General features: G+C 53.0%; 1 protein-coding gene across 4 annotated transcripts in view; it reads left to right on the top strand.

Moving 5' to 3' along the window:
- Positions 1-25398, top strand: part of CA5A (carbonic anhydrase 5A) — a 52723-nt gene that overhangs the window by 9368 nt on the left and 17957 nt on the right. For all 4 annotated transcript variants that reach the window (XM_032284657.1, XM_032284655.1, XM_032284656.1 and 1 more), the window contains exons 2-3: positions 424-621; positions 24374-24492. In XM_032284657.1, coding sequence (XP_032140548.1) covers positions 424-621; positions 24374-24492 — 317 coding nt within the window. The remainder of the gene's footprint in view (positions 1-423; positions 622-24373; positions 24493-25398) is intronic.

Below are 25398 nucleotides of genomic sequence, written 5' to 3'. Positions count from 1 at the left end.
AGGGGATTTCCAACGGCGGGCTAGGTGCCGGGTGCAGAGTTTAGTGTTGCGTGCAGAGGTGGGCGTGGCGAAACTAGATGCTGAGTGCAGATTCTGGTGACGTAATTTTCAGGCGTCAGAGGGATGGGCGTGTCCGAGCTGCCGGTGAGGCAACCGGCCTTACACCCACAGGTGGCAAGGACCAAGAGGTAGTGGCTTCCAGTGGCAAAGAAAGTCCCAAAGTGGCTCGGAAAGGAGAGGAGCGGGGGGCACCCTGTGGGCACGGGTCCAGCTGCCCAGGGGCCCCCACTTGCCAGTTTCCCATGGGTCAGTTCCCCGTGAGCCGGCACCTGCGGAGTCTCGTGTGGCGGGTTTCTGCCCTGTCCGTCCAAGACATGACATGAAGCTGACGCCTCATCAGGGTCTCCTTCTCTCTCGCCACAGTGCACCCACTCTGGACGGGCCCGGTCTCCGTGCCGGGGGGCACCCGGCAGTCCCCCATCAACATCCGGTGGAGGGACAGCGTCTACGACCCGAGGCTGAAGCCACTCAAGGTCTCCTATGATGCGGCACCCTGCCTGTACGTCTGGAACTCCGGCTACCTCTTCCAGGTGGAATGTGACGATACCACCGAGGCGTCAGGTGAGTCGGGGCTCGGGGCTCCAGGGCTTTCTCCCCTCCCCGTGTTCCGGGAGCAGCTCAGGAGCTTCTCGGAGAAGGAGGAAGAGAGCAGGGAATGCCGGTTTCTTTGTGCTGCTTGGGGCAGGGACACAGTCACTTCGGGGAGGACACAGCAGGGGGACGGTGGGGACTTTACAGATGAGAACGCCGGCACCTGCACGCACACAGGGGCATCTAGCAAAGAAAAAGCCCTTTCCCACGCGGCTCGCACCGCAGCCAGCGGGAGAAAGAGACAGGCTGATAGAAACCAGAAGGTCTTGCATGTCGGAAGAGGAACTCAGAACAGGGTGGAGGACAGAAGGCAGTGGTGGCTGAGACGTCCACTCTGGCCTTGATAATCTAGGCAGAGACCTGGAAGCAGATTGGGCCCACAGCAGGGCAGGGGCGTTGGGAGCCTGGAGTTGAGACCACTGCTGGTTTGACCTGGCTGACCTTTTGTTTTATTTTTATTTATTTATTGGGGCAGAGTCTTGCTTTGTCACCCAGGCTGGAGTACAGTGGCGCCATCTTGGCTCACTGCAACCTCTGTCACCCAGGTTCAAGTGATTCTTCTTCCTCAGCATCCCAAGTAGCTAGGACTACAGGAGCACGCAACCATGTCCAGCTAATTTTGTATTTTTTGTAGAGATGGGGTTTCACCATGTTGGTCATGATGGTCGTGATCTCTTGACCTTGTGATCTGCCCGCCTCAGCCTACCAAAGTGCTGGCATTGCAGGCGTGAGCCACACTGCAGACCCTGGCTGACCTGCAGCTGCTATGAGCACAGCCTGGGAGGCACCCTGGAGGGGAGCAGAATTACACAGGACGCTGTGCAGGGAGACGCGGGTGGGAGGCGGTGGTGGAGGGACAGGGTGCACTAGGAGGTCCTGGAAGCCACCAAGTTCCTACTGGGTCCCCGCTGTCGGCCAAGGGCTTCTGTGGATTATCCTCTCAAATCTGCACCACGATCCTCCGAAGTTCCAGGTGGATGCTCTGAGGTGTGGGAGGTTCTCTCCAGGCCTTATATGTTTGCATTTTTATCGGGACTGGCTGCTATGTCCTACGTCGTGTTTTTCCAGCACAGCTGGTGTCACTGTAAGCCTCGGGATTCATATTCATATTCCTGCTGTATAATTTTTATATGTGGCTATGGGTCTCACTGGTATTTTAATAACAGATTTGTTTTCCTCCAAGTCGTAAAGTACAAAAACTTTGAAGGTTATTTTGGACTTTTGTTTGTTATTTTACAAAATAAATTCCCAAGGCAAAGGGTTTCGTGGCTGAGCCTGAGCCGACACCCAGCCCTCAGTGTGGTGGGGTATCAGGCACCCGGCTAATACTGTCACCAAGACCTCATGCAGTGAGGAGCAGGGGGTCCCAGGGGAATCCTGATACTGCTCCTAGAAGGAGGAAGGTGTGTGGACAGACCGCCTTTAAAAGCACTGCCAGGCTGGGCACAGTGGCTCACACCTGTAATACCAGCACTTTGGGAGGCCGAAGTGGGTGGATCACCTGAGGTCAGGAGTTCACGACCAGCCTGGCTAACATGGTGAAACCCTGTCTCCACTAAAAATACAAAAACTAGTGGCACACACCTGTGGTCTCAGTTACTCAGGAGGCTGAGGCGGAAGAATCACTTGAGCCTGGGAGGCAGAGGTTGCAGTGGGCTGAGACGGCGCAGCTGCACTCTGCCCTGGGTGACAGAGTAAGACCACATCTCAAAAAAAAAAAAAAAAATGGCCCCTGATGAATAGCAGCATGGCACAAGACAGGAGCCACTAGAGAGAGTATTGCAGGACGCTTATTTTCAGTAAGAAGAAATGGAGGCTGAGAGAAGGGGCGACTGCCAAGGGTGAGTGTGACCCAGTGCGGGAGTTGGCTTCCGTTCCGACGCCTGCAGACTCTAAGCCATCGCCAGCTCACTTCTTGCCAAGGGCTTCATTTGCACAGCTACAGTCTTCCTTACAACAGTCGTGGGAAGCACAAACCAGGCCCGTTTTACAGATGCGAAAATGAGGCTTGAGAAACTCCTCGGCCAGAGGCCATAGAGGCCTCCCAATGGGACTCCTTGCTCTGCAAAGGGGAGAATCTGGGGAGTGGGCACACTTTATAGAAAGAATCTGCACCCAGCATCCACAAAAATCCAGCAGGAACCCATGGGAGCTGACCTCTACACAGAGAGGGAGCACTAGCACCCGGGGTGAGCAAGGTCTCCAGGAGAGCCGACTGGTCCCCAGGAGAGCCGGCAGCCGCCCCAAGGCCCAGATGGGCCTCTGGCTCAAGCCCAGCAGAGGCTGTGTCCAGTGGGCCTGGAGGCCTGCCCCTCACCCCCCAGGGCAAGAGCCTCGGCCTGTTGGCAGTGGAGCAGGGACGTCTCTATGGTGCTTTGCGGGCACACTTGTGATTTTTTCTTTAGCTAGTGGCAGCATGTGTGCCTTGGAATCTAGATGCTTCTGTATCCCCAAGGGAACTCAGGCTCAGGTTTGGGCTGGAAAACAAGACCACTGCAGATGGTAATTACCACCCAGGATCACAAGTCAAAACCTGCTTTTGATCAAGTGTCTCAACCTGCGTGCCTGCCTGTGTGGCACCCCCCCTCCAGGAACAGCCTTGCAGTTTCTCTTGGGACCGCCCCTTCCCCGCCGCACCTGGTCCTGCCGAGGATATTATTCACACCAATTAGATAAAAGGCTAATTTTACGGGGGGGCTGACAGTTCTCACACATCAGAGGGCATCAACATCCCCTGGAGAGTGTGTTAGAGCACAGACTCCTGTCACTCCGGCGGCTCACACCTGTAACCCTAGCACTGTGATAGGCCACGGCAGAAGGGTAACAAGACCCCATCTCTACAAAAAAGTAAAAAGCCGCACATGGTGGTGCACGCCTGTGGTCCCAGCTGCTCGGGAGGCTGAGGCAGGAGGCTTGCTTTAAGCCCAGGAGGTTGAGGCTGCAGTGACCTGTGATTGTGCCACTGCACTCCAGCCTGGGCAACACAGCGACAGCCTTTCTCAAAAAAAAAAAAAAGACCCACAAACCTGTGCTTCCTTCAGACCTAATTTGGCAGGTGCAAGGCAGAACCAAGAATCTCATGCCAGCAGACTCCCAGGCGCGGCTGATCCCGACGGTCCGTGGCTTTGCACGGGCACCTGCGGGCTCCACCTCCGTCCTCCTGCCTGCTGGGCCCAGCATTCGTTTTCCCTGGGAGCCCAGCCTCCCACTCCCATTCCTGAGGTCCAGAGGCAGGAGTGGGTGGGGAGCTGGGCGTGGCCATGCAGAGCAGCCCTGCCACTGGCTGCAGCGATTGGGCCAGGCTTGGGCACGTGACTCAAGACCAGCCAATGAGAGCCAAGGAGTTTTTTCTAGGCCGTGTTTAGGGAGATTGCTTCTACTGCTGTGCCGAGGTCGGCTGTGCCAGGCAGCGGGTGGGGATCCACCTGGGAAAGTGTCCACGCAGGAGGGCAGCGCCAAGAGGGAGAGAAATCAAGGACCAAGCCAATGTCAGGGCCTCTGAATGTAGCTGTACCGGAAGCCAAGCCAACCCCTGTACTAACAAGCCTCTTTTAAAAATCAGTTTAAGTTTCTGTCACCTGCTTCCAAGAATCCTGATACAAAAGTGGCCGGGCGTGGTGGCTCATGCCTGTAACCCCAACACTTTGGGAGGCCGAGGTGGGTGGGTTGTCTGAGGTTAGGAGTTTGAGACCAGCCTGGCCAACATGGTGAAAGCCCATCTCTTCTAAAAAAAAAAAAAAAAAAAAATTAGCTGCGCATAGTGGGGTGCGCCTGTAGTCCCAGCTACTCAGGAGACTGAGGCAGGAGAATCGCTTGAACCTAGGAGGCAGAGGTTGAAGTGAGCTGAGATCACACTTCTGCATGCCAGCCTGGGTAACAAAGTGAGAGTTAGTCTCAAAAAAAATATAAAAAAATAAAATAAAAGTGACTAAGTTGGCCAGGTGCAGTAGCTCACGCCTGTAATCCCAGCACTTTGGGAGGCTGAGGCGGGTGGATCACCTGAGGTCAGGAGTTCAAGACCAGCCTGTCCAACATGGTGAAACCCCCCCCCCTACTAAAAATACAGAAATCATTAGGGCATGGTGATGCACGCCTGTAGTCCTAGCTACTGAGGAGTCTGAGGTAGGAGAATCGCTGAACCCAGAAGGTGGAGATTGCAGTGAACTGTGATTGCACCACTGCACTCCAGCCTGGGCAACAGAGCGAGACATTGTCTCAAAAAACAAAACAAAACAATGGCAAAACTGAGAGTGAGGAAATGGAAGGGAGGGAGCAGGAGGATCACCAGTTTTAGTCCTTTTACTCTGTGCTCAAACCTAATTCGGCTGCAGGTGGGGTCTGTGCAGATCTGCGTGAGGGGCAAGTTGGCTATGACCTGTTTAATGTGACCCGTGTAGACTGTGGCTCAGAGCTCCATGCTCTGTGACTCAGCTGTCCTCGGGGATGCTGGGCCTGGTGCAGCTTTCAGAAGTGGTCCCAGCCCTCCTGAGTCCATGGATGGGGCGCGCCGGTACAGGCCTAGCAGCTGGCTTTCTGGGGCTGGATGGAGGGTCAAGAGTTGTGATGTGTGGTGTTCTCCACTTTCCATGGTGTAAATACTCCCACACGGCCGAGTTCAAGATTTCAAGTTGAGGTCACTGATGGTGGAGTTGGGAAGAGATTTGCACCATTGGCTCCAGAGCTGGCGTGAGCCACCGGCCACTGCCCCCTGCCCTCCTCCCTGTTGTCCCTGCAGCCTGGGATTTCACTGCTGCTCTCCAAGTGAGGGATTCATTGGCTCCTTTAAGACTTCTGTTTGGTTGTAACTGGCAGAACCCCACCTCACACTGGCTTGAGCAAAGCACAGGGACATTTGTTGGCTCCGATCCTAAAGAGGCCGGGCTGTAGCTGGGTGTAGGGGTCGGATGACACTGCCAGGGGCCTGAGTGCTCTCCCACACTCTGCTTTCCCCAGGGGCCACTCATGGGGGATTTCTGATGGGGTGAAGGCGGCCGCCCGAGGCTGTGGCTCGGCCTCCAGTGGAGCAGTGTCGCCTCTTTCCTGGCAGTTCCAGCCACTGTCCCAGGGCTGATTCTCACGGGCCTGTCTTTGGCTGCTTTTCTGGCCAGCCTGAGGGTGACCCCGCCTGGAGCAAGGTGTGCTCGGGGAGCAGTGGGCAGTATCCTGCAGGGAAGCCCAGGATGCTGCTCCCACAGTGAGGATGGGGCACTTCTCGCTGGGTGTGCACCCTGGCCGTGGACCCCGAGCTGACCTCGACCCCTCCCTGACTCTCAAGTCCAAGGCTGCTGCAGCTGTCTCCCGGTGTCAGCCTCTGACCTTGTCCCAACCCCACTTTTGGCTTCCCCACAGGCTTCAAATCTGCTCAAAGGATCACGCCCCTCCCTGCCACAGACCAAAAGGATTCCGTGTCTCTCCTGGGCCATGGAAATGAGCTGGATCGTTCTCCCGTGGCTGCCATCCACATGGGCCAATCTGGTTTCACTTTGTCATTTTCTCCGAATCCCAGCTTCCTTCTTCCTTCTCTCCTATTCAGCTTCACGTGCTCCCAGTTCCCTCCCCATGTCTGCAGCCAATTTTTCCAGGTTCTCAGTCCTCTCCTTCCCAGATTTGCTGCCCTCGTTGTTCACCCGCTTTGGGAATCAGGAGCCTGGCGGGTGGGGGACAGGAAGCAGAGGGAATGGGAACTGCAGATGAAGGATGGGTAGGGCCAGAGTAAGGTTTTCAGAGAGAAACAGAGAGGAATGAGACAAAGAAACAGCAAACCCCCGGATGGATGGAGGGGCAGTACCCATGAGAGGAGGGGAAGGGAGCAGAGGAGGCTCGAGGTGCAGTGAACAGCACAGACAGGCTCCTGAGGCTTGGGCCACACCAGGTCAGGGCCAGAAGCAAAGCGAAACAAACGGAGAGGCCAAGGAAATTTCCATCCACGCAGATGCTGCCAGCGGTTTCCTAGAAGCTGAGGGTGCCAGCACTCACCAGCCAAGGACGATGAGTAACAGAGGTACCGGCAGGGCCTCTTTCCAGGGAATGTCCATGGCCTTGAAGGCCAAGAGGGACAGGGTGCAGGGAGGAGTAAAGGGGGGGAGGAGGGAAGGAGGAGAGGAGAGGAGAGGTGCGAGTCACAAAGGAAAACGGCAGCCGGATCCAAGAACTGCCACGCTGCGCCTGTCCCACCTCGAGTGCCACCGCAGACGGCTCAGCTCATTCCCTAAAGGTGCGGGGGAGGGGGGCCAGTTCATTGTGCAGGGCAATGTGAAGCGCTTGCCACCATTCTGGGAGAATTGAGCATTCAGTAGACAATAGCTTCCTTCAACATAAAATATAAATGAGGCCCGAGAGCCGGCGTCCAAGGGTGCATTCACCATCATGGAATCGACTCCCTGTGAAGCACAGGTATACAGCAGGAGCTCAATGAATGCTTTGCTCCTGGAGGGAAGGAATGATTTGAAAGCTTGTGGGCTTCACTTCTGTCATTTGGAGATCTTCAGCTGCAAGTCAAAGAAACAAACTCCAACACATAAGTCAAAGGAGAGGTGACGGGGGAACCACAGCAGCAAGAACCCTTAGTCATGGGGTTGGGGGGCTGCCTGCTGGGGCTGTCCCCATGAAAGGAGGAGGCTCTAGGGACCTCTTGGCTCCTCTAGTGGGGCATGAATTGGCAGCTGCAAGATGAGAGACAGGGGAAGAGCAAATTCCCTGGAGGGGAATCCTGGCACTGTCAGAACAGAAACTGTGGCTGGTGGTTCAAGGATGACCCCCAGACTGATGAAAGGACGTGACCATCACGCTTATATCCTGGGAAAGTTGTCACTGCAAAGTCATGAACTGGCAGTCCAGTTTAAAACTACATGTGTGCGCATGTGTGCCCCTGTGTGTTCGTGTGTGTACGTGTATGTGTGTTCATGTGTTTGTGCACATGCATATACGTGTGTGCATGTGTGTTCGTGCGTGTGTTCATATGTGTGGTCATGTGTGTGCACGTGTGTGTTCGTGTGTGTTCGTGTGTGTGCTCATGTGTGCTCGTGTACTGTGTGCATGTGTGTGTTTGCATGTGTATATGTGTGTGTTGATGTATGCACGTGTGCCATGTGTTCGTGTATGTGCATGTGTGTGCATGTTTGTGTTCATGTGTGCGTGTGCACGTATCATGTCATGTGTTCGTATGTGCACGTGTTCGTGTGTGCACGTGTTCATGTGTGCACATGTGCATACACATGTGCATGCATGTGTGCATGTGCGTGTCATGTGTCATGTGTGCGTGTGTGTACACGTGTTCACGTGTACACATGTGCGTACCTATGTGCATGTGTGTGCACACGTGTGTGTTCATGTGTGCGCACATTAGCACATGTGTCCTGTGTGTCCTTGTGCACGTGTATTGTGTGTTCATGTGTGTGCACATGTGCATGTGTGTGTGCATGTGTTCGTCTGTGTGTTGTGCGTACGTGTGTTCTTGTGTGTACGTGTGCATGTGCACGTTCATGTGTGAACGTGTGTTCGTGTGAACGTGTGTTCGTGTGAACGTGTTCATGTGTACGTGTGTGCACGTGTCGTGTGTGTTCGTGTGTGTCATGTGTGTCGTGTGTGCATACGTGTGTTTCCATCTCCTTTCCATATGTAGCTCCTGTTCTTTCTCTCAGGCCTGGGTGTGGATATTTTGCGGGGAGTTTGGTAGAAGTCAGTGCCCCCTGTCTCTCTACAGATGTTTTCTCTGCTTTTCTGGTCCTCAAGACTGAAACATGAAAATGTACGAAACAGCTTCCAAAGTTTACCTGCTAGAGATTCGGCCGCTGGGGAGCCACTGCTCCTGTTCTTGCTCGATTCCAATTCCAGATTCCCAGGGCGGTGACTCTGATTGGCCCAGCCCTGCACTCATTAGGAGCGGGGCTGTGGAAGGGGCTCTGATTGGCCCAGCCCTGCACTCATTAGGAGCGGGGCTGAGGAAGGGCTCTGATTGGCCCAGCCCTGCACTCATTAGGAGCGGGGCTGAGGAAGGGGTTCTGATTGGCCCAGCATGGTTTCAGTGCCCATTTCTATCCAATCAACCATGGCCAGGGGTGGAATCACCCTGGACAAAGTGTCAGGGGGTAGAGCCACTGCTGTTAGCATTTGGATCCAAAAGATCATTTCTTTTCTGTTTTTTTCTTTCTTTCTTTCTTTCTTTTTTTTTTTTTGAGACAGAGCCTCACTCTGTTGTCCAGGCTGGAGTGTAATGGTGCGATCTTGGCTAACTGCAACTTCTGCCTCCTGTGTTCAAGCAATTCTCACCTTGGCCTCTCAAGTAGCTAGGACTACAGGTACGCGCCACCACGCCCAGCTAATTTTTGTAGTTTTAGTAGAGATAGGGTTTCACCATGTTGGCCAAAATGGTCTTGATCTCTTGACCTCACGATTCACCTGATTCAGCCTCCCAAAGTGCTGGGATTACAGGTGTGAGCCACCATGCCCAGCCATTTCTAATCACCCAACTTTCCAGATGTTTCCCAGGTGCACAGCGACCCCTGCGTGCTGTGCGGTCTTTTGCAGGAACAAAGGATTGATCGAGAAGGGAAACCCTTGCTCCCATGGAGCTTGTGTTCTGGTGAGATAAGAACACAAGTAAACATTAATTAATAGATACTTCTCTACACAAGTTTATAGAAAAGTAAACAAATTCGCATATAGGAAGATGGTTTTGGGTAGTGATAAGTGGTATGGTGAAAATGAAACCAAGCGTTGGACCACAGCTGACTCCGCTGAGGGAGGTTGTCAGCGTTACACAACATGGTCAGAAAAGACCTCGCTGGACCCAAGTCCCAGCTGGTAAGAAAGTGCCAGACCCGTGACGGCAGGAAGAAGCGTTCCAGCATCACTGTTTTAAAATATGAGCATCCTAAACATTACATAAGCTGTACTTATGCTAAGTATTTGGGATCTACACCAAAAATGTGTTGCTTTCTTTGCAATTCAAACTTAACCGGGCGTCCTGTGTTTTCTCTGAGAACTCTTCTCTAATTGTGAAGCTGCAAGTTCACGGGCCTGGGCAGGAACAAGCCTGGCAGTTTCAGGGAACAGGCAGAGTTGCTGAACGTCGGGGAGTGTGGAGGGAGTGGACTGAGATGGGGACTGCCTCTGGAGATGTGGAGAGGGCTTATTGCTGGGCAGGCTTTGTAGTCATATTCACAGGCCAGGGATGTCTTTTTTTTTTTTTTTTTTTTTTTTGAGACGAGGCCTTGCTCTGTTGCCCAGGCTGGAACTCAGTGGTGCAATCTCAGCTCACTGCAGCCTCCACTTCCCAGGTTCAAACGATTCTCCTGCCTCAGCCTCCCAAGTCGCTGGGATTTCAGGCATCCACCACCACACCCAGCTAATTTTTATATTTTTAGTAGAGACTGGGTTTTGCCATGTTGGCCAGGCTAGTCTCAAACTCCAGACCTCAGGTGATGAATCCACCTGCCTCTGCCTCACAAGTGCTGGGATTACAGGCATGAGCCACTGCGCCCAGCCCAGGGATGTAATTTAACAAGTAACTGATACGGTTTGGCGGTGCCCCCAGCAAATCCCATTTTGAATTGTAGCTTCCATAATTCCCACGTTTTGTGGGAGGGACCCAGTGGGAGGTAATTGAATCCTGGGGGTGGTTTCCCCCATACTGTTGTCATGGTAGTGAGTAAGTCTCATGAGAGCTGATGGGGTTTTTGTTTGTTTTTTGAGACAGAGTCTCGCTCTGTCACCTGGGCTGCAGTGTAGTGGTGTGATCTCGGCTCACTGCAACCTCCGCCTACCAGGTTCAAGCAATTCTCCTGCCTCAGCTTCCTGAGTAGCTGGGATTACAGGTGTGTGCCACCATGCCCAGCTAATTTTTGTATTTTTAGTAGAGATGGGGTTTCAGCATGTTGGCCAGGCTGGACTCAAACTCCCAACCTCAAGCTATACCACCCACCGTGCCCTTACAAAGTGCTGAGATGACAGGCGTGAGCCACCACGGCAGGCCAATCTGATGGTTTTATAAGGGGAAGCCCCTTTTGCTTAGTTCTCATTTTCTCTGTCTGCTGCCATGGAACTCATGCCCTTGGCTTTCTGCTATGATTGTGAGGCCTCGCCAGCCATGTGCAACTGTGCGTCTATGAAACCTCTTTTTCTTTGTAAATTACCCAATCTCAGGTATGGCTTTATCAGCAGCATGAAAACAGGCTAATACACTGTTGTTACTTATTAAATGTTATCGGCTTATTTTGAAAAAAAAAAACAAAAAAACCTTACCAAATAGATGTGGTTACGGGAAGGGACCAGAAAGTTACACTGCAGGTGAAAAAATCAGTAACTGTATTTACTGGGTGGTGATGGCATAAACAGTAGGGTTTTGTTTTTTTTTTCTGTTTTTTGAGACAGAATCTCGCTCTGTCACCCAGGCTGCAGTGCAATGGTACAATCACAGTTCACTGCAGCCTCGACCTCCCAGGCTGATCCTCCCACCTCAGCCTCCCAAGTAGCTGAGAATACGGGCTCACACCACCACACCCTGCCTTGGTTTTCCTTTGTAAAAGTCATTCTACAATGTTGTGGGTACATCATTTTTTCAATATGAAGTTTTGTTTGGAAGTTCATAAATCTGCTATGGGCCTTGGAGGAAAGCAGGAAGTGATGGAAGTTTCGTGACTGCGAGTGAGTTTGGTGGAGCTTCAAATTGTGGGTGGTTTTGGAGGGAGCGCTGCGGACACAAAGCCCTGAACGCAGGTGCCGGGTGATAGAATGATCAGAGGCGTGTGAGATTGGAAGGGCGCCGCAATGCAGGTCGAGGTTTCATTTAGCTCATTCAGTGGCTCCCAGGGCCATTGTGTGGATGAAGAGGGCCATGTCTGTGAAGCGCTCAGGATGGAGTGGGTGGTGGGGTGGCCACACGAGCCACGTCGCGCACACCCCCTTACCTGTTACTTCCATGCTCCGGGTTTTCCTTGGCTCCTCTGTGGAAGACAGAAGAGGTCGAGGTTTCATCTCAGCTGTTCCTGGCTCATTGCTGTGCTTCTCTGCACCCCTCCCGATGAGGGGAATGAGAACATTGCCTAGGGTAACACTCTGTGGACAGTGGCCATGACCCCATGCCGGCCCCCTGCTGAATCCTGACCACTAGTGGGCTGCACGATCCTCCAGCCCTGTGCCCTCCCTCTCGCTCTTCCCTAGCTCTCTGGTGTTGTTCTGTGCCAGTAGCTGAGCCCCAGTACTGCTCCCCCCACTACCGCCACTGCGCCTTCCCTCCCTCCTGGCTTCCCCACTGCATTGCTCCCTGGGAGGGCCAGTGAGTGGCCCCAGCGGTGTTCAGAAGGCTCTGTGCCTCCTCCTCCCACCCAGTTCCTCAGCCTTGCAGACAGATGGGGGTGCAGCAGGGCTGAACGGCATTCTAAGCTCATGGGCTGGGGGGGTGTCCGCGTCTGCACCCCCCACGTGGTACTTGGGTTAATTTGCCATCGTCCAACCCCTCAGTGCCCGGGGTGGCTGCCTAACGAAACGCTTCACTTAATAAGAGTCACTGTGGACGCAGACAATGGACGGTGATGTGCTCAGGACCAGCTGGAAACCCCATCAGGCAGTGATCTCACCGTGGTCACCCATGACCTCCTCTCACCATCGCTCAGAGCGTCTGCAAAGCCATAGGCAACAGCATAATTCTGCTCCATACAACAGGCTCCTGCTGGCCGGGCACGGTGGCTCACGCCAGTAATCCCAGCACTTTGGGAAGCCAAGGCAGGCAGATCATGAGGTCAAGAGATCAAGACCAGCCTGGCCAACATGGTGAAACCCCATCTCCAGTAAAAATACAATCAGGTGTGGTGGTGCACACCTGTAGTCCCAGCTACTCGGGAGGCTGAGGCAGGAGAATTGCTTGAACCCAGGAGGCAGAGTTTGCAGTGAGTCAAGATCTCGCCATTGCACTCCAGCCTGGGTGACAGAGAGAGACTCCATCTCAAAAAAAACAAAACAAAAAAAAAAAAAAAGCACAACCAAAAAAAAAAAAACCAAAGGAAGAAAAGAAAGTGGCCCAAGGTCAGTGGAAGTTTTGGCTGGGTGTGGTGGCTCACACCTGTAATCCTAGTACTTTGGGAGGCCAAGGCAAGTACATCACCTGAGGTCAGGAGTACAAGTCCAACCAGGCCAACGTCGTGAAACTCCATCTCTACTAAAAGTACAAAAAATAGCTGGGCGTGCTGGTGCATGCCTGTAATTCCAGCTACTCGGGAGGCTGAGGCAGGAAAATCACGTGAACCAAGGAGGCGGAGGTTGCAGTGAGCTTAGATTGCACCATTGCACTCCGGTCTGGGCAATGGAACAAGACTCCATCTCAAAAAAAAAAAAAAAAAAGAAGCAGCTCCTGTTGTAAATCTGTGACATGGCTGTGATTTGCTCCCAGCAAATGTTGAGGAAACGCTGACTGCCAGGTGATGCGCTAGGTCACAAAGCCTTCCCAGACGAGCCCTGGCTCACACGCAGATCCAGCTGGGAAGTCTGGGGAAAAATCATCTGGGAGATAAAGCCAAGCACAGTGGGTGAAGGCGCTGCCACCCTCCACATCTCTCGTAGTGGACGTCACTGATGCCTGTCTCGGCGGATGTCACTCACACTTACTTGTGGTGAATGTCACTTGCACTTCCTCCTGCCCTCTCGGATGACCCTCCCCCCGTGGGCCACCACACACACTGCACCGAGTCTGCAAGGCTGGTGTGCAGGACGGGCCAGCAACACTTCCCAGGGGTATGCAGGGCCAGGAGCGGGTATGGGTGGTGAGGTGCTCGGGCAGGGTGGGGTGGAGGAGGAGGGAGGGGAACTGAGTGTGGGCTCTTCATACAGAGAGGTGGGGGAAGGCCATGGCTCATAGACTCAGACGGGAAGGGGCAAGAAGAAGCAGAGTTGTCATAGGAGCTACGGTGGAGGCCCATGGAAGAGGAACGTTGAAGGCTTTTCTGTCTGAAATGCTGAACACACTCCTCTAGCACATTCAAGACAGGCCCACATGAGCTGTGTGATTCTTCTGGGCTTTTAACAGTGGTCTTGTCAAAAAAAAAAAAAAATTAGCTGGGCATGGTGGTCCCAGCTACTCAGGAGGCAGAGGTGGGAGGATGGCTGGAGCCCACCAGGTGGAGCCAGCAGTGAGCCATGATCGCACCACTGCACTCCAGCCTGGGTGACAGAAGGAGACCCTGTCTCAAAAAAAAAAAGACTGGAACATTCAAAACCTGCTGATGGGGTGGGCGCGGTGGCTCATGCCTGTAATCCCAGCTCTTTGGGAGACCAAGGCAGATCAATCACCTGAGGTCAGGAGTTTGAGACCATCCTGGCCAACATGGCAAAACCCTATGTCTACTAAATACACAAAAATTAGCCGGACATGGTGGTGCGTTCCTGTAGTCCCAGCTACTTGGGAGGCTGAGGCAGGAGAATTGCTTGAACCCAGGAGGTGGAGGTTGCAGTGAGCTGAGATTGTGCCACTGCATCCATCCTGGGTGACAGAGCGAGAGTGTCTTAAAAAAATAAAATAGGCCGGGCGCGGTGGCTCAAGCCTGTAATCCCAGCACTTTGGGAGGCCGAGGCGGGTGGATCACGAGGTCAAGAGATCGGGACCATCCTGGTCAACATGGTGAAACCCCGTCTCTACTAAAAATGCAAAAAATTAGCTGGGCATGGTGGCGCGTGCCTGTAATCCCAGCTACTCAGGAGGCTGAGGCAGGAGAATTGCCTGAACCCAGGAGGCGGAGGTTGCGGTGAGCCGAGATCACGCCATTGCACTCCAGCCTGGGTAACAAGAGCGAAACTCCGTCTCAAAAAAAAATAATAATAAAATAAAAAATAAAATAAAATAAAATAAAGGCCAGGCACGGTAGCCCACGTCTCTAATCCCAGCACTTTGGGAGGCCGAGGTGGGTGGATCACCTGAGGTTAGAAGTTCAAGACCAGCCTGATTAACATGGAGAAACCCCATCTCTACTAAAAATACAAAATTAGCCGGACATGGTAGCGCGTCCCTGTAATCCCAGCTGCCTGGGAGGCTGAGGCAGGAGAATCGTTTGAACCCAGGAAGCGGAGGTTGTGGTGAGCCAAGGTCGTGCCATTGCACTCCAGCCTGGGCAAAAAGAGCAAAACTCCATCTCAAAAAAACAAAACAAAACAAACCCTGTTGACAAAGTTCCCTGCTTTCCCTTGGCCACCACTGGCACCGACCCCGTTGCCCCTCCAATGCCATCTCCCGCTGCCCCTGACAGCGCCGTTGCCGGCCGCAGTTCTGCCTCTTCTGTCGTGGTGTCTGCTCTCAGGGTGGTCCTTTCCACCGGTTATCCCCTTCTGCCTGGTACCATCGTATCTTCACCTGACAAATAGAAACTCAACTTCAGGGCTCTGCTGAAACTCTTCCACAGGGGCCCTCCTGGGTGTCCCAAGCAAGTTTAGGGCCCCAAAGCCCACACCCTCACCTCTCAGACACTCACAGCTTTTTTTTTTTTTTTTTTTTTTTTTTTTTTTTGGTAGAGACGGGGTTTCACCATATTTGCTAGAACAGTCTCTATCTCCTGACCTCATGATCCGCCCTCCTCGGCCTCTCCAAGTGCTGGGATTACCAGAGTGAGCCCCAGGCGCCGGCCCAGTCAATAGCTTCTTATCTCCACCACTGTCTGCCTGCCCCTCCTGTTCCAAGCTCTGCAGGGGCAAGCCCGAGCCCACAGCCTGCTCCCTCTGTTCCCGGTACTGAGCGTGGTGCCCGGCACACCGGAGAGACTCAGCCAGTGTTGCGAGTATTGTTGGGTGAAGGAGGGACTTGTCTTCCTTTATGCTTGCATAGCTGGCTAAGCCCCTTGTCATGGACATTTTCTCAAGTCATATTTATCAGCCTGGCATGGTGGCTCATGCCTGTAATCCTAGCACTTTAGGAGGCTGAGGCGGGTGGATCACCTGAGGTCAGGAGGCTGACGCAGGAGGATCGCATGAACCCGGGAGATGGAGGGTGCAGTGAGCCGTGGTCGTGCTATCGCACTCCACCCAGGGCGACAGAGCGACACTCCATCTCAAAAGAAAAAAAAAAGATATTTATCTTTCAATGTCTTTACATGTAGGTCTTACCTTAAGGCTCACGGTGGCTATTTCAGGGGACTGTGGATCTCTGTCTTGTGAGATGATGGCGATGGTGGTGATGGTAGCAAGTTTATTTTATTTTATTATTTATTTATTGAGACGGAGGCTGGAGTGCAGTGACACGATCTTGACTCCACCTCCCGGGTTCAAACAATTCTGTCACCTCTGCCTCCCAAGTAACTGGGACTACAGTCGTGTGCCACTACGCCTGACTAATTTTTGTATTTTTAGCAGAGACAGGGTTTCGTCATGTTGCCCAGGCTGGTCTCAAATGTTTGACCTTCATTGTTCTGCCCGCCTCAGCCTCCCAAAGTACTGGGATTATGCATAAGCCACCACTCCTGGGCGATGACAGCAATTTTAATAATAACACCAGTCATAACAATAGTAAGTGGCACCATTATTTGAACTCTCACTGTGTGCCCGGGACTGTCAGGGAGGCCCTTTGTAGGCGTCACCTACTCACTCCTTGCCCTGGGCTCGTGAAGTCGCGTCATTATCCTCTTACGAACGTCTAGTCTGGGCCACAGTCAGATGAAACAGCTTGCAAAGCCCCAGTGTGTGAAGCCAGGATTTGAGCCCACGTTCGCCTGGCTTTCAAACCAGAGCCAATATGAAATGGTCTTCGAGGATACTTTCCAGGGAGCCGTCCAGGTTCCCTGGTCACAGAGATCTGTGGGCAGGGCTCGCAGTGGCTGTGGCTCCTGCCCACTGGGGGAGGTGACACACGGCAGCCTCGGCCGTTATCCTTTGCAGCTTTGGAGCAGGTATCACCTCCCAGAGCGAAGCCGAAGCAGGCGGGTCCCTGCAGCACCATGTTATAGGAAGTTTCAGGTAATTAGAACATTTCAAACTTCTCTCATACTGATTAACTTTAAACAACACGTGCCTGCCAAAAGCCTGCTTATCTTGGGGAAAGCCCCAACTACAAATAGACAGCTATTAACAGCATCTGTTACAATGCAGAGACCACATTCCCTGGGGCTAGCACACCACAGCCTGGGGCTGGCCCCCAACATCATCTGTTACTATGCTGGGAGGCTCTGCTGCGCTGAGGCAATCTCTCAATTACATCTCCATGAGCCGGTTCTGATGCACCTGCTGGCACGGAATGCAAGGCGACAGTGGCCAGTGCCGCCTGGTGGACCAGCCCTGCTGTTAGCAAAGTCTGGGGCCTGGGGGCTGGCAGGTGAAAGACCCCTTTTCCTGAATTGGGCTTGCCTTTTTTTTTTTTTTAATTAAGAAGAATATCCTGACACTGATTGTCATTATGAAAAGTCACTTTAGGCTGGGCACGGTGGCTCATGCCTGTAATCTCAGCACTTTGGGAGGCTGAGGCAGTGGATTACCTGAGGTCAAGTGTTCGAGACCAGCCTGACCAATATGATGAAACTCTGTCTCTACTAAAAATACTGGGTGTGCTAGTGGGTGCCTGTAATCCTATCTACTCGGGAGGTAGTGTGAGAGAATCGCTTGAACTCTGGAGGCGGAGGTTGCAGTGGGCCAAGATGGTGCCATTGCACTCCAGCCTAGGTGGCAGAGTGAGGCTCCAACTCAAAAAAAAAAAAAAAAATTAGTCAGGTGTGGTGGCATGTGTCCGTAGTTCCAGCGACTCAGGAGGCTGAGGCAGGAGCATCACTGGGACCTGGGAGGCGGAGGTTGAGTGAGCTGAGAGCACGCTACTGCACTCCAGCCTGGGTGACAGAGTGAGACTCCACCTAGAAAAAGCAAAAAGAACAGTCACTTTGAGATTATTTTATCCAGGTCTGCAGCCTTAAATTGGGTCCCTAACTTTACTGGCAAGGCAAGTAGCAGAGTTTGGCCTGAACACCGCTACAAAAGCGGAGGGCCTCGACCATCAGACCTGAGTGACTTCGCCGGGTGAACTGGGCCAGGTGACTTAGCCTCTCTGAAACTCAAAGTTGGGCTCCCAGGACCTGCTGTCAAGGGCTGTCATGAGGAGTTCATCCGGCGGGGAGCACAAAGTTAGCTCACAGTGCCCAGCAGATTGCAGGTGCCCAGTGACCGTGAGCTCCTCTGCCGCACTCCTGGCACACACTGAGCCTCCTCCATCGCAACGACGATTTGAGCTCATGGACAGGACATGTGGTGCCCAGGATAGGCCGGAGCCTGGCCAGCGAGAGCCTGTGACCCTTCATCAGCTGCTTCACCCCCATGAAGGCTTCAGTGGCTTCTAGTTGGTTGTTTTGGGGGTTTGTTTGTTTTAAAGTGCTTCCTTTATATCAAGCGTTGTGCTAAGGGCTTCGTATTTCCCATGTGAGTTAATTATAACTACAGTGCTTTGGTGGGGCTCAGGGATCGTCCCCGCTTTACAGATGGGGAAACTGAGGCTAGGAGGGTGCAAAGGCTGAACCTCGAGCACACAGTTTGGGAGGGTGGCCCCAGCCTCTGCACGTGGGTCCGACTCCAGACCCCACTCCTGAGCCCGTGCTGTGTTGTCTACAGGAAGAGCACCGCAACACGGCTTTCCAGTTGTTGCATAAATACAACTGGCATTGTGCTGGTGGGCTGTCTTTGCGGGGCAGGTCTAATTTTGGAATTTAACATTTGCAGTGAGATTCTCTGTTTCACCTTGAAAGAGCCTCAAGGTATATGAATCTCACAGCTGACGGGTGCTGAGGAGGCTCCTGTGGAATCCACACCTCCTGGCATTTTCAGGAAAAGGCCTCTGTGTCTTCCTGAAGTGCGTGCACCCCTCGTGGGCCACGTTGCCAGATTCCAGGTGCCTCTCCACCGATCCGCCACCGGGGGCCGCTCCAGCCCAGCCCGAGTCATCCTCGGCCCCTGCACCACCTGATTCCAAACACGCAGGGCCCAGCCTTCCTTTGCAGTGACCCTCTCAGGAGAGCGGACGTCTGGCTTCCGGCTTCGTTAGTGTTTGCATATGACAGAGCCAGTGAGATACAGCCGCCGTTCTGGGTTTTCCCTGAGCATGCTTTGTCCCCAGCCCAGGGTGGCTGCTGTTCCGGGCAAGTCCCTGTTCAGTTACAGACAGACACACGTGCAGAGGCCCCCGAGCCAGCCTGGGGACCACGTGTTCCGAGGGCTCCATGCCTCCCCTCAGGGTGCGGATTGGAAAGGGCTGACGACCATGGTCTCTAATTCCAGGGGGTAGAGAGGCAGGGGCCCAGCCCATCAGAAGCTGCTGCAGGAAAGAATTCTGGGCCAGCAGGGCTCGGTGGCTCGCGCCTGTAATCCCAGCACTTTGGGAAGCCGAGGCGGGCGGACCACAAGGTCAGTTCAACACCAGCCTGACCAACATGGTGAGACCCCCATCTCTACTAAAAATACAAAAATTAGCCAGGTGTGTTGGCCGGCGCCTGTAATCCCAGCTACTCGGGAGGCTGAGGCAGGAGAATCGCTTGAACCGGGAGGCAGAATTTGCAGTGAGCCGAGGTCGCGTCATTGCACTCCAGCCTTGGTGACAGAGCAAGACTCCATCTCAAAAAAAAAAGAATTCTGGGTCTGTTCGTGGTCGGGCAAGGTTGAGGAGATGCCCTGTGGGCTCCAGCCCTGCCGGGAGGATGGCCTTGGGAAAGTCTCCTAGCCCCAGAGGTAGCACAGCCCTTTGCCCTGCAGAGGTTCCTGAGTCCCTTCTGGTCCCATCGGCTCCGGTTCCTGGCCTTTGTTCATTGGCCACAGTCTGGAGGGTGACTTCTCTACAGGGTTTTGTGGGTGGGGGTCTGGCAGGTATCAGCTGTCAGGGAACTCATGCCTCATGCTGCTGGCGTCAGTCTCTTTGGGACCCTATTTATGTGCCTAACGCAGAACCCTAGGGTGCTTAAGCTGGGACCGGGAGAAACATGTAGTCACTCTCTTTACACAGATGAAGCCACAGAGCCCCTGAACAGTGTGCAACGCACAGTCACCACTGCTGCCATCATCAGGCAACACTTTACAGAAGCCTTCCTACCCTGTCTCGATTTATCCTGCCCACTGTCCTCATTTTACAAGGACAGAGGCTTAGGCTCAGAGAGGCTAAGCTACTTGCCCAGGGTCACACAGTAAATTAGAAGCAGAGCTAAGTTGCATATCCAGGTCTTTATTTCTGTGTTCTGTGGACTTTCCTAGAAATTCCAGGTGGTTCACAAGCTGCCTTGGGAAAGGCTGGATTCCACTGTAATGCACAGATCTGCTTCCTAACTGAGTGATTCGATCAGCAAATCAGAGAACATAGTCTCCCATCCACTCCTGTATTCTCTCATCCCGTGAGGGTTCGCCGTGTGCCTTCAGTGACCCTTTCTGCACTAAGTCCTGTTGACAGTGATGGTCCAGACGGAAACGGCCTTTGTCCTGGGTGCAACCGGATAGGACTCGGAGTCTTACAAATGGCACTGACTAGGCTGGGTCCAGTCCAACTTGTCCATGAGGCATCCATCAACCCTGCCTTCTAGGCGTTTCTATTCTAGAAGAGATGACACAGACATGAATTTCCACACAGTAAACTCATCATGAGTGAGCCCATCCCGAGAGCGAGAGGTGACCCACCTGCGGGCTCCATCTCAGCCCCCAATCAGTGCATTTTGGTGCCCCTGGGGCTTGCAGGAGCCAGCACAAAGCTCACCCTGCTTGCATTCTGTGGTTCTGTAAGTTCCTCAGATTGTGTTTTGCAGGCTGGGTGAGGTGGTTCATGCCTGTAATCCCAGCATTTTGGAAGGCCGAGGCAGGTGGATCACCTGAGGTTAGGAGTTTGAGACCAGCCTGGCCAATATGGGGAAATCCTGTCTCTACTAAAAATACAAAAAAACAAACAAACAAACAAAAAATAGCCGGGCATGGCAGCATATGTCTCCATCTCAGCTACCCCAGAGGCTGAGACAGGAGAATCTTTTGAACCCGGGAGGCAGAGGTTGTAGTGAGCCGAGATGGCACCACTGCACCCCAGCCTTGGCAACAGAGTGAGACTCAGTCTAAAAAAAATGATTATGTTTTGTACTTTGAAGGACAGAGCAGAAAAGGTATGGGTTTTGGTGTCAAACCTGGATTCGAACCCCGGTTCCCATCGGCATACCTCAGGGACTGCAGGCAAACTGCTTCACCTCTCCCAGTAAGTTAAAATATAACACAAAACCACAAAGGCCAATTGGCTCACATACTCTTCCCTCTTGAAGGAGAAAAACTCATCCCTCTTGTAATTTTAGAGTTAGAAAATCACCATGAAAGTCTTACGAGGTGACCCTGCGGGGAGGTTTTCCTCATGCCTCGGCTTCCCCACCTGTAGGGGCTCCGTCTTGCTCACAGCACTGTGGGCCACCGTAGAAAAAGACCTGATTGTTAGCAACAAAGTGATTTTTTTTTTTTTTGAGACAGAATCTTGGGCTATCACCCAGGCTGGAGTGCAGTGGCACAATCTCAGCTCACCGCAACCTCCACCGCCCAGGTTCAAGCAATTCCCCTGCCTCATTCTCCCGAGTAGCTGAGATTACAGGCACCCGCCACCACGCCAGGCTAATTTTTTCTATTTTTAGTAGAGATGAGGTTTCACCATGTTGGCCAGGCTGGTTTTGAACTGCTGACCTCAAGTGATACATCCGCCTTGGCCTCCCAAAGTGCTGGGATGACAAGGGTGAGCCACTGCACCTGGCCTAACAAAGGGATTTTATGTGCTTGTTAGGGAAAGGACTCTTTTTGTGCCTTGTTTTGAAATTGAGATGTAATTAATCTGTGTATATTTAAGGAGAAGAGAAGACTAGCTCATAATGGTAGAATTTAAAACTAGATGCAACTCCGAGGGTGCTCCAGACCAACACTGAGCTTGCTTTTGAGTGAAGAGGGGCTGTGAGCAGTTCTGTGGCTTCTCCAGCACTTGCCTTGTCCCTGGCCAGACCAGAGCCTGATCCATGTTCCATTTTCTAGTTTACACCCAGGTGCCTCCAGCCTCAAGTACTTATTTATTTGTTTATTTATTTATTTATTTTGAGACTGAGTCTTGCTCTGTTGCCCAGGCTGAAGCACAGTGGTGCCATCTCGGCTCACCTCAGCCTCCACCTCCCAGCTGCAAACGATTCTCCTGCCTCAGCCTCCTGAGTAGCTGAGACTACAGGTGCATGCCACCACACCCAGCTAATATTTGTATTTTTAGTAGAGATGGGGCTTCACCATTTTGGCCAGGCTAGTCTGGAACTCCTGACCTCAAGTGATCCTCCCGCCTTGGCCTCCCAACGTGCTGGGATTGCCAGCCTGAGCCATCACACTCAGCCCAGCTAAGAGTACTTTTGATGTCAGGAAACCTCCAGGAGCCGGCAGTGTCAAGCTCGCAAGGCACTCCTCACACGCTCACTGTGTTCCTGGCTTTGCGGCAGCGGGAGGTGAAGTCAGCAAGGCAGGTGACACGAGGCTCCTCCACAGCTGTGGGAGGCACTCGGGCAACCCTGAACTGGTGGTCAGCCTCCAGCTCTGCCGGCGCCTTCCAGCCTTGCCCAGCCACCAGCACACTTTGTTTCTTTCAATGAAAACAACGTGTGGAACAGATGCCACATTTGCAGCAGTTGTTGATGGAAATCCGTTAGTGACAAAGTGCCCAGAGACAGGAGAAGCCACCCACATCACAACCCCTGGGGAGCTGGTTAAAAGGCAGACTCCCAGCCCTACCTGGGCCTGGGGATGGCAGCTGTGACTGCAGTGCAGAGCCAGAGGCCTCGGGGAGCAGTGCTCATGGCTGAGGCCCGAATGTCAGGCAAAGCAAATGCCTGGGAGGCCGCACCTGGCACCGCGCCATGGAGAAGGGCACCCAGAGGCCTGCAGGTGGAGAGTGCTGACTAAGGTGAGCGTTTAGGGTGACTTAGAAGGAGAGGAGTATTCCAGCCAGACACGGTGGCTCACGCCTGTAATCGCCAGCACTTTGGCAGGCCAAGGCAGGAGTTCGAGACCAGCCTGACCAACATGGAGAAACCCTGTCTCTACTAAAAATACAAAATTAGCCAGGTGTGGTGGCACATGCCTGTAATCTCAGCTACTCGGGAGGCTGAGGCAGGAGAATCGCCTGAACCCGGATGGTGGAGGTTGCGGTGAGCCAAGATCATGCCGTTGCACTCCAGCCTGGGTAACAAGAGTGAAAATCTGTCTCAAAAAAAAAAAAAAAGAAAGAAAGAAAGAAAGGAGTTGCCTGTGCATGGTGGCTCATGCCTGTAACACCAGCACTTGGGGAAGCTGACGCGGGCAGATCACAAGGTCAGGAGTTCAAGACCAGCCTGACCAACATGGTGAAACCCCATCTCTACTAAAAATACAAAAAATTAGCTGGGCGTGGTGGCGCGCACCTGTAATCCCAGCTACTCAGGAGGGTGAGGGAGGAAAAGTTCATGAGCCCGGGAAGCGGAGGTTGCAGTGAGCCGAGATCACGCCCCTGCACTCCAGCCCGGGAGACAAAATGAGACTCTGTCTCAAAAAAATAAACGAAAAGTAAGGAGTGTTCCAATCAAAGTGGGTCCTGTGGTGGGCCTAGGTTAAGCAGGGGCTGCCAGAGATCAGAACTGATGCTGTATCTCAGAGTCTGCTTGTTTAAAAGCCTTGCTCACCCGGGTTCCATGGCGTAATCCCAGCACTTTGGGAGGCTAAGGCGGGTGGATCGCCTGAGGTCGCGGGTTTCAGACCAGCCTGGCTAACATGGTGAAACCCCATGTCTACTAAAAGTACAAAAACTAGCTGGGCCTGGTGGCGCATACCTGTAATCCCAGCTGCTTGGGAGGCTGAGACAGGAGAATCTCTTGAACCCGGGAGGTGGAGGTTGTGGTGGGCCGAGATCGCTCCATTGCACTCCAGCCTGGGCAATACAGTGAGACTCCACCTCAAAATAAAATAAAATGAAATAAAAACCTTGCTCGTTGTGTGTTATTTTATAACATTATTTGGTGATAGGAATTAAGCTGCTTTTTAAAAATATTTGGAAGACATCTTTTTCTTGTTTTTGTTTTGAGACGGAGTCTCGCTCTGTCGCCCAGGCTGGAGTGCAGTGGTGCGATCTCAGCTCACTGCAACCACCGCCTCCCGGGATCAAGCAATTCTCCTGTCTCACCCTCCTTAGTAACTGGGATTAGAGGCATGCGCCACCACACCCAGCTAATTTTTGTATTTTTAGTAGAGACTGGGTTTCACCATCTTGGCCGGGCTGGTCTCAATCACCTGGCCTCGTGATCCACTCACCTGGGCCTCCCAAAGTGCTGGGATTACAGGCGTCAGCCACTGCACCCAGCCAGACATCTTTTTCTTTAGTTAAAGTCTGGGTGGTGTGGAGGATCAGACATGCAGAAAGGTAAAAAAGTAATAATAAAGTCTGGAAATCTTATAGGACAGGTGGGCGGATCAGAAACGTTCTTCACCGATTTCTACCCACAGGGAGTTGAGGCCCTTACCGCCACCCAGTGGCAGCACTGGGACCCTGCATTCCGTCTGCGTCTAGTGCCTGGGCAGGCGCTGGGCTGGGCATGGGGCAGAGTCAGCAGCCCAGACGGAGCCCACCTTTGACAGAGCCCACCTTTGGGTTGTCACTTCAACCGCACAGCAACCCCTTGCGAGTGAACTCAGAGAACCTAAACGTAGACAGTGCCTCCGGTCACACCCCCGCTCCACAGACAAAACGACACACACCTCTTGCTGCCTTCACTTCCAGGAATCAGTGGTGGGCCCTTGGAAAACCGCTACAGACTGAAGCAATTTCACTTCCACTGGGGAGCAGCGAACGAGTGGGGCTCAGAGCACGCAGTGGACGACCGTGCATACCCTGCAGAGGTTTGTAGACGTGGCCTAACGTGGTCCTAAATCTGGACGCCTTCTCTGTCTCCAGCTCTGCCATGGGGGGTGAACAAACCATCCCAGCTGCTCAGACGCAAAGGATTTCCTGGGACCTGGGACTGTCAGTGCTCAAAGCAAAACAGCTGGCCACCTCCTCTGTTTAGTCACATGCCTCTCCTCCAGAGAAGGCACTGTGAGCACTCTCATTTAATGGAAGAGGAGACTGAGGTTCTGAGTGGTTATGGAGCTTGCCAAGGCCAGATAGCTGAGATTGAAGGTCAGAGCGTGAGGTCTTCTCGGCCCTCACTCAGCTGTGTGCTTGCAGCAGCAGGGACCAGCAGACTCACAAGGCCCTCTGCTGAGAAGCTGAACATCTTTACAACAGAAATTATCCTCTCTTTTATGTGTTTGTTTGTTCTGAGACAGGGTTTACTCTGTCATCCAGACTGGAGTGCAGAGGTGTGATCTCGGCTCATCACAACCTCTGCCTCTTGCTCAGCCTCCCAAGTAGCTGGGATGACAGGCATGCACCACACGCCCAGCTAATTTTTGTACTTTTAGTAGAGACGGAGTTTCACCATATTGGCCAGGCTGGTCTCCAACTCCTGACCTCAAGTCTTCGGCTCGCCTCAGCCTCCCGAAGTGCTGGGATCACAGGTGTGAGCCACCGCGCCCCTGCGAGATCATCTTCTTAAAGCAGTCTTATTTCAGCATTCCAAAGTGGGAGTCAGTAGGGAAAAGGAATGCAGATCAATGTTGGGACCTGGTTTTCGTGGTTACTTTGGGTGATAAGTGATGCCTTATAGATTTCTCCATATATTCTATGATACAATGTTTGCAACTTACAAAAAAATGGAAAGAAGTATACAAGAACCAGGTGCGGTGGCTCACGCCTGTAATCCC

Source organism: Sapajus apella, unplaced genomic scaffold (assembly GCF_009761245.1).
Source record: "Sapajus apella isolate SASKATOON/1434 unplaced genomic scaffold, GSC_monkey_1.0 scaffold15, whole genome shotgun sequence".
Lineage (NCBI taxonomy): Eukaryota > Metazoa > Chordata > Mammalia > Primates > Cebidae > Sapajus > Sapajus apella.
The sequence above is the reverse complement of the archived record's forward strand: the minus strand, read 5'-3'. Positions and strand labels throughout refer to the sequence as shown.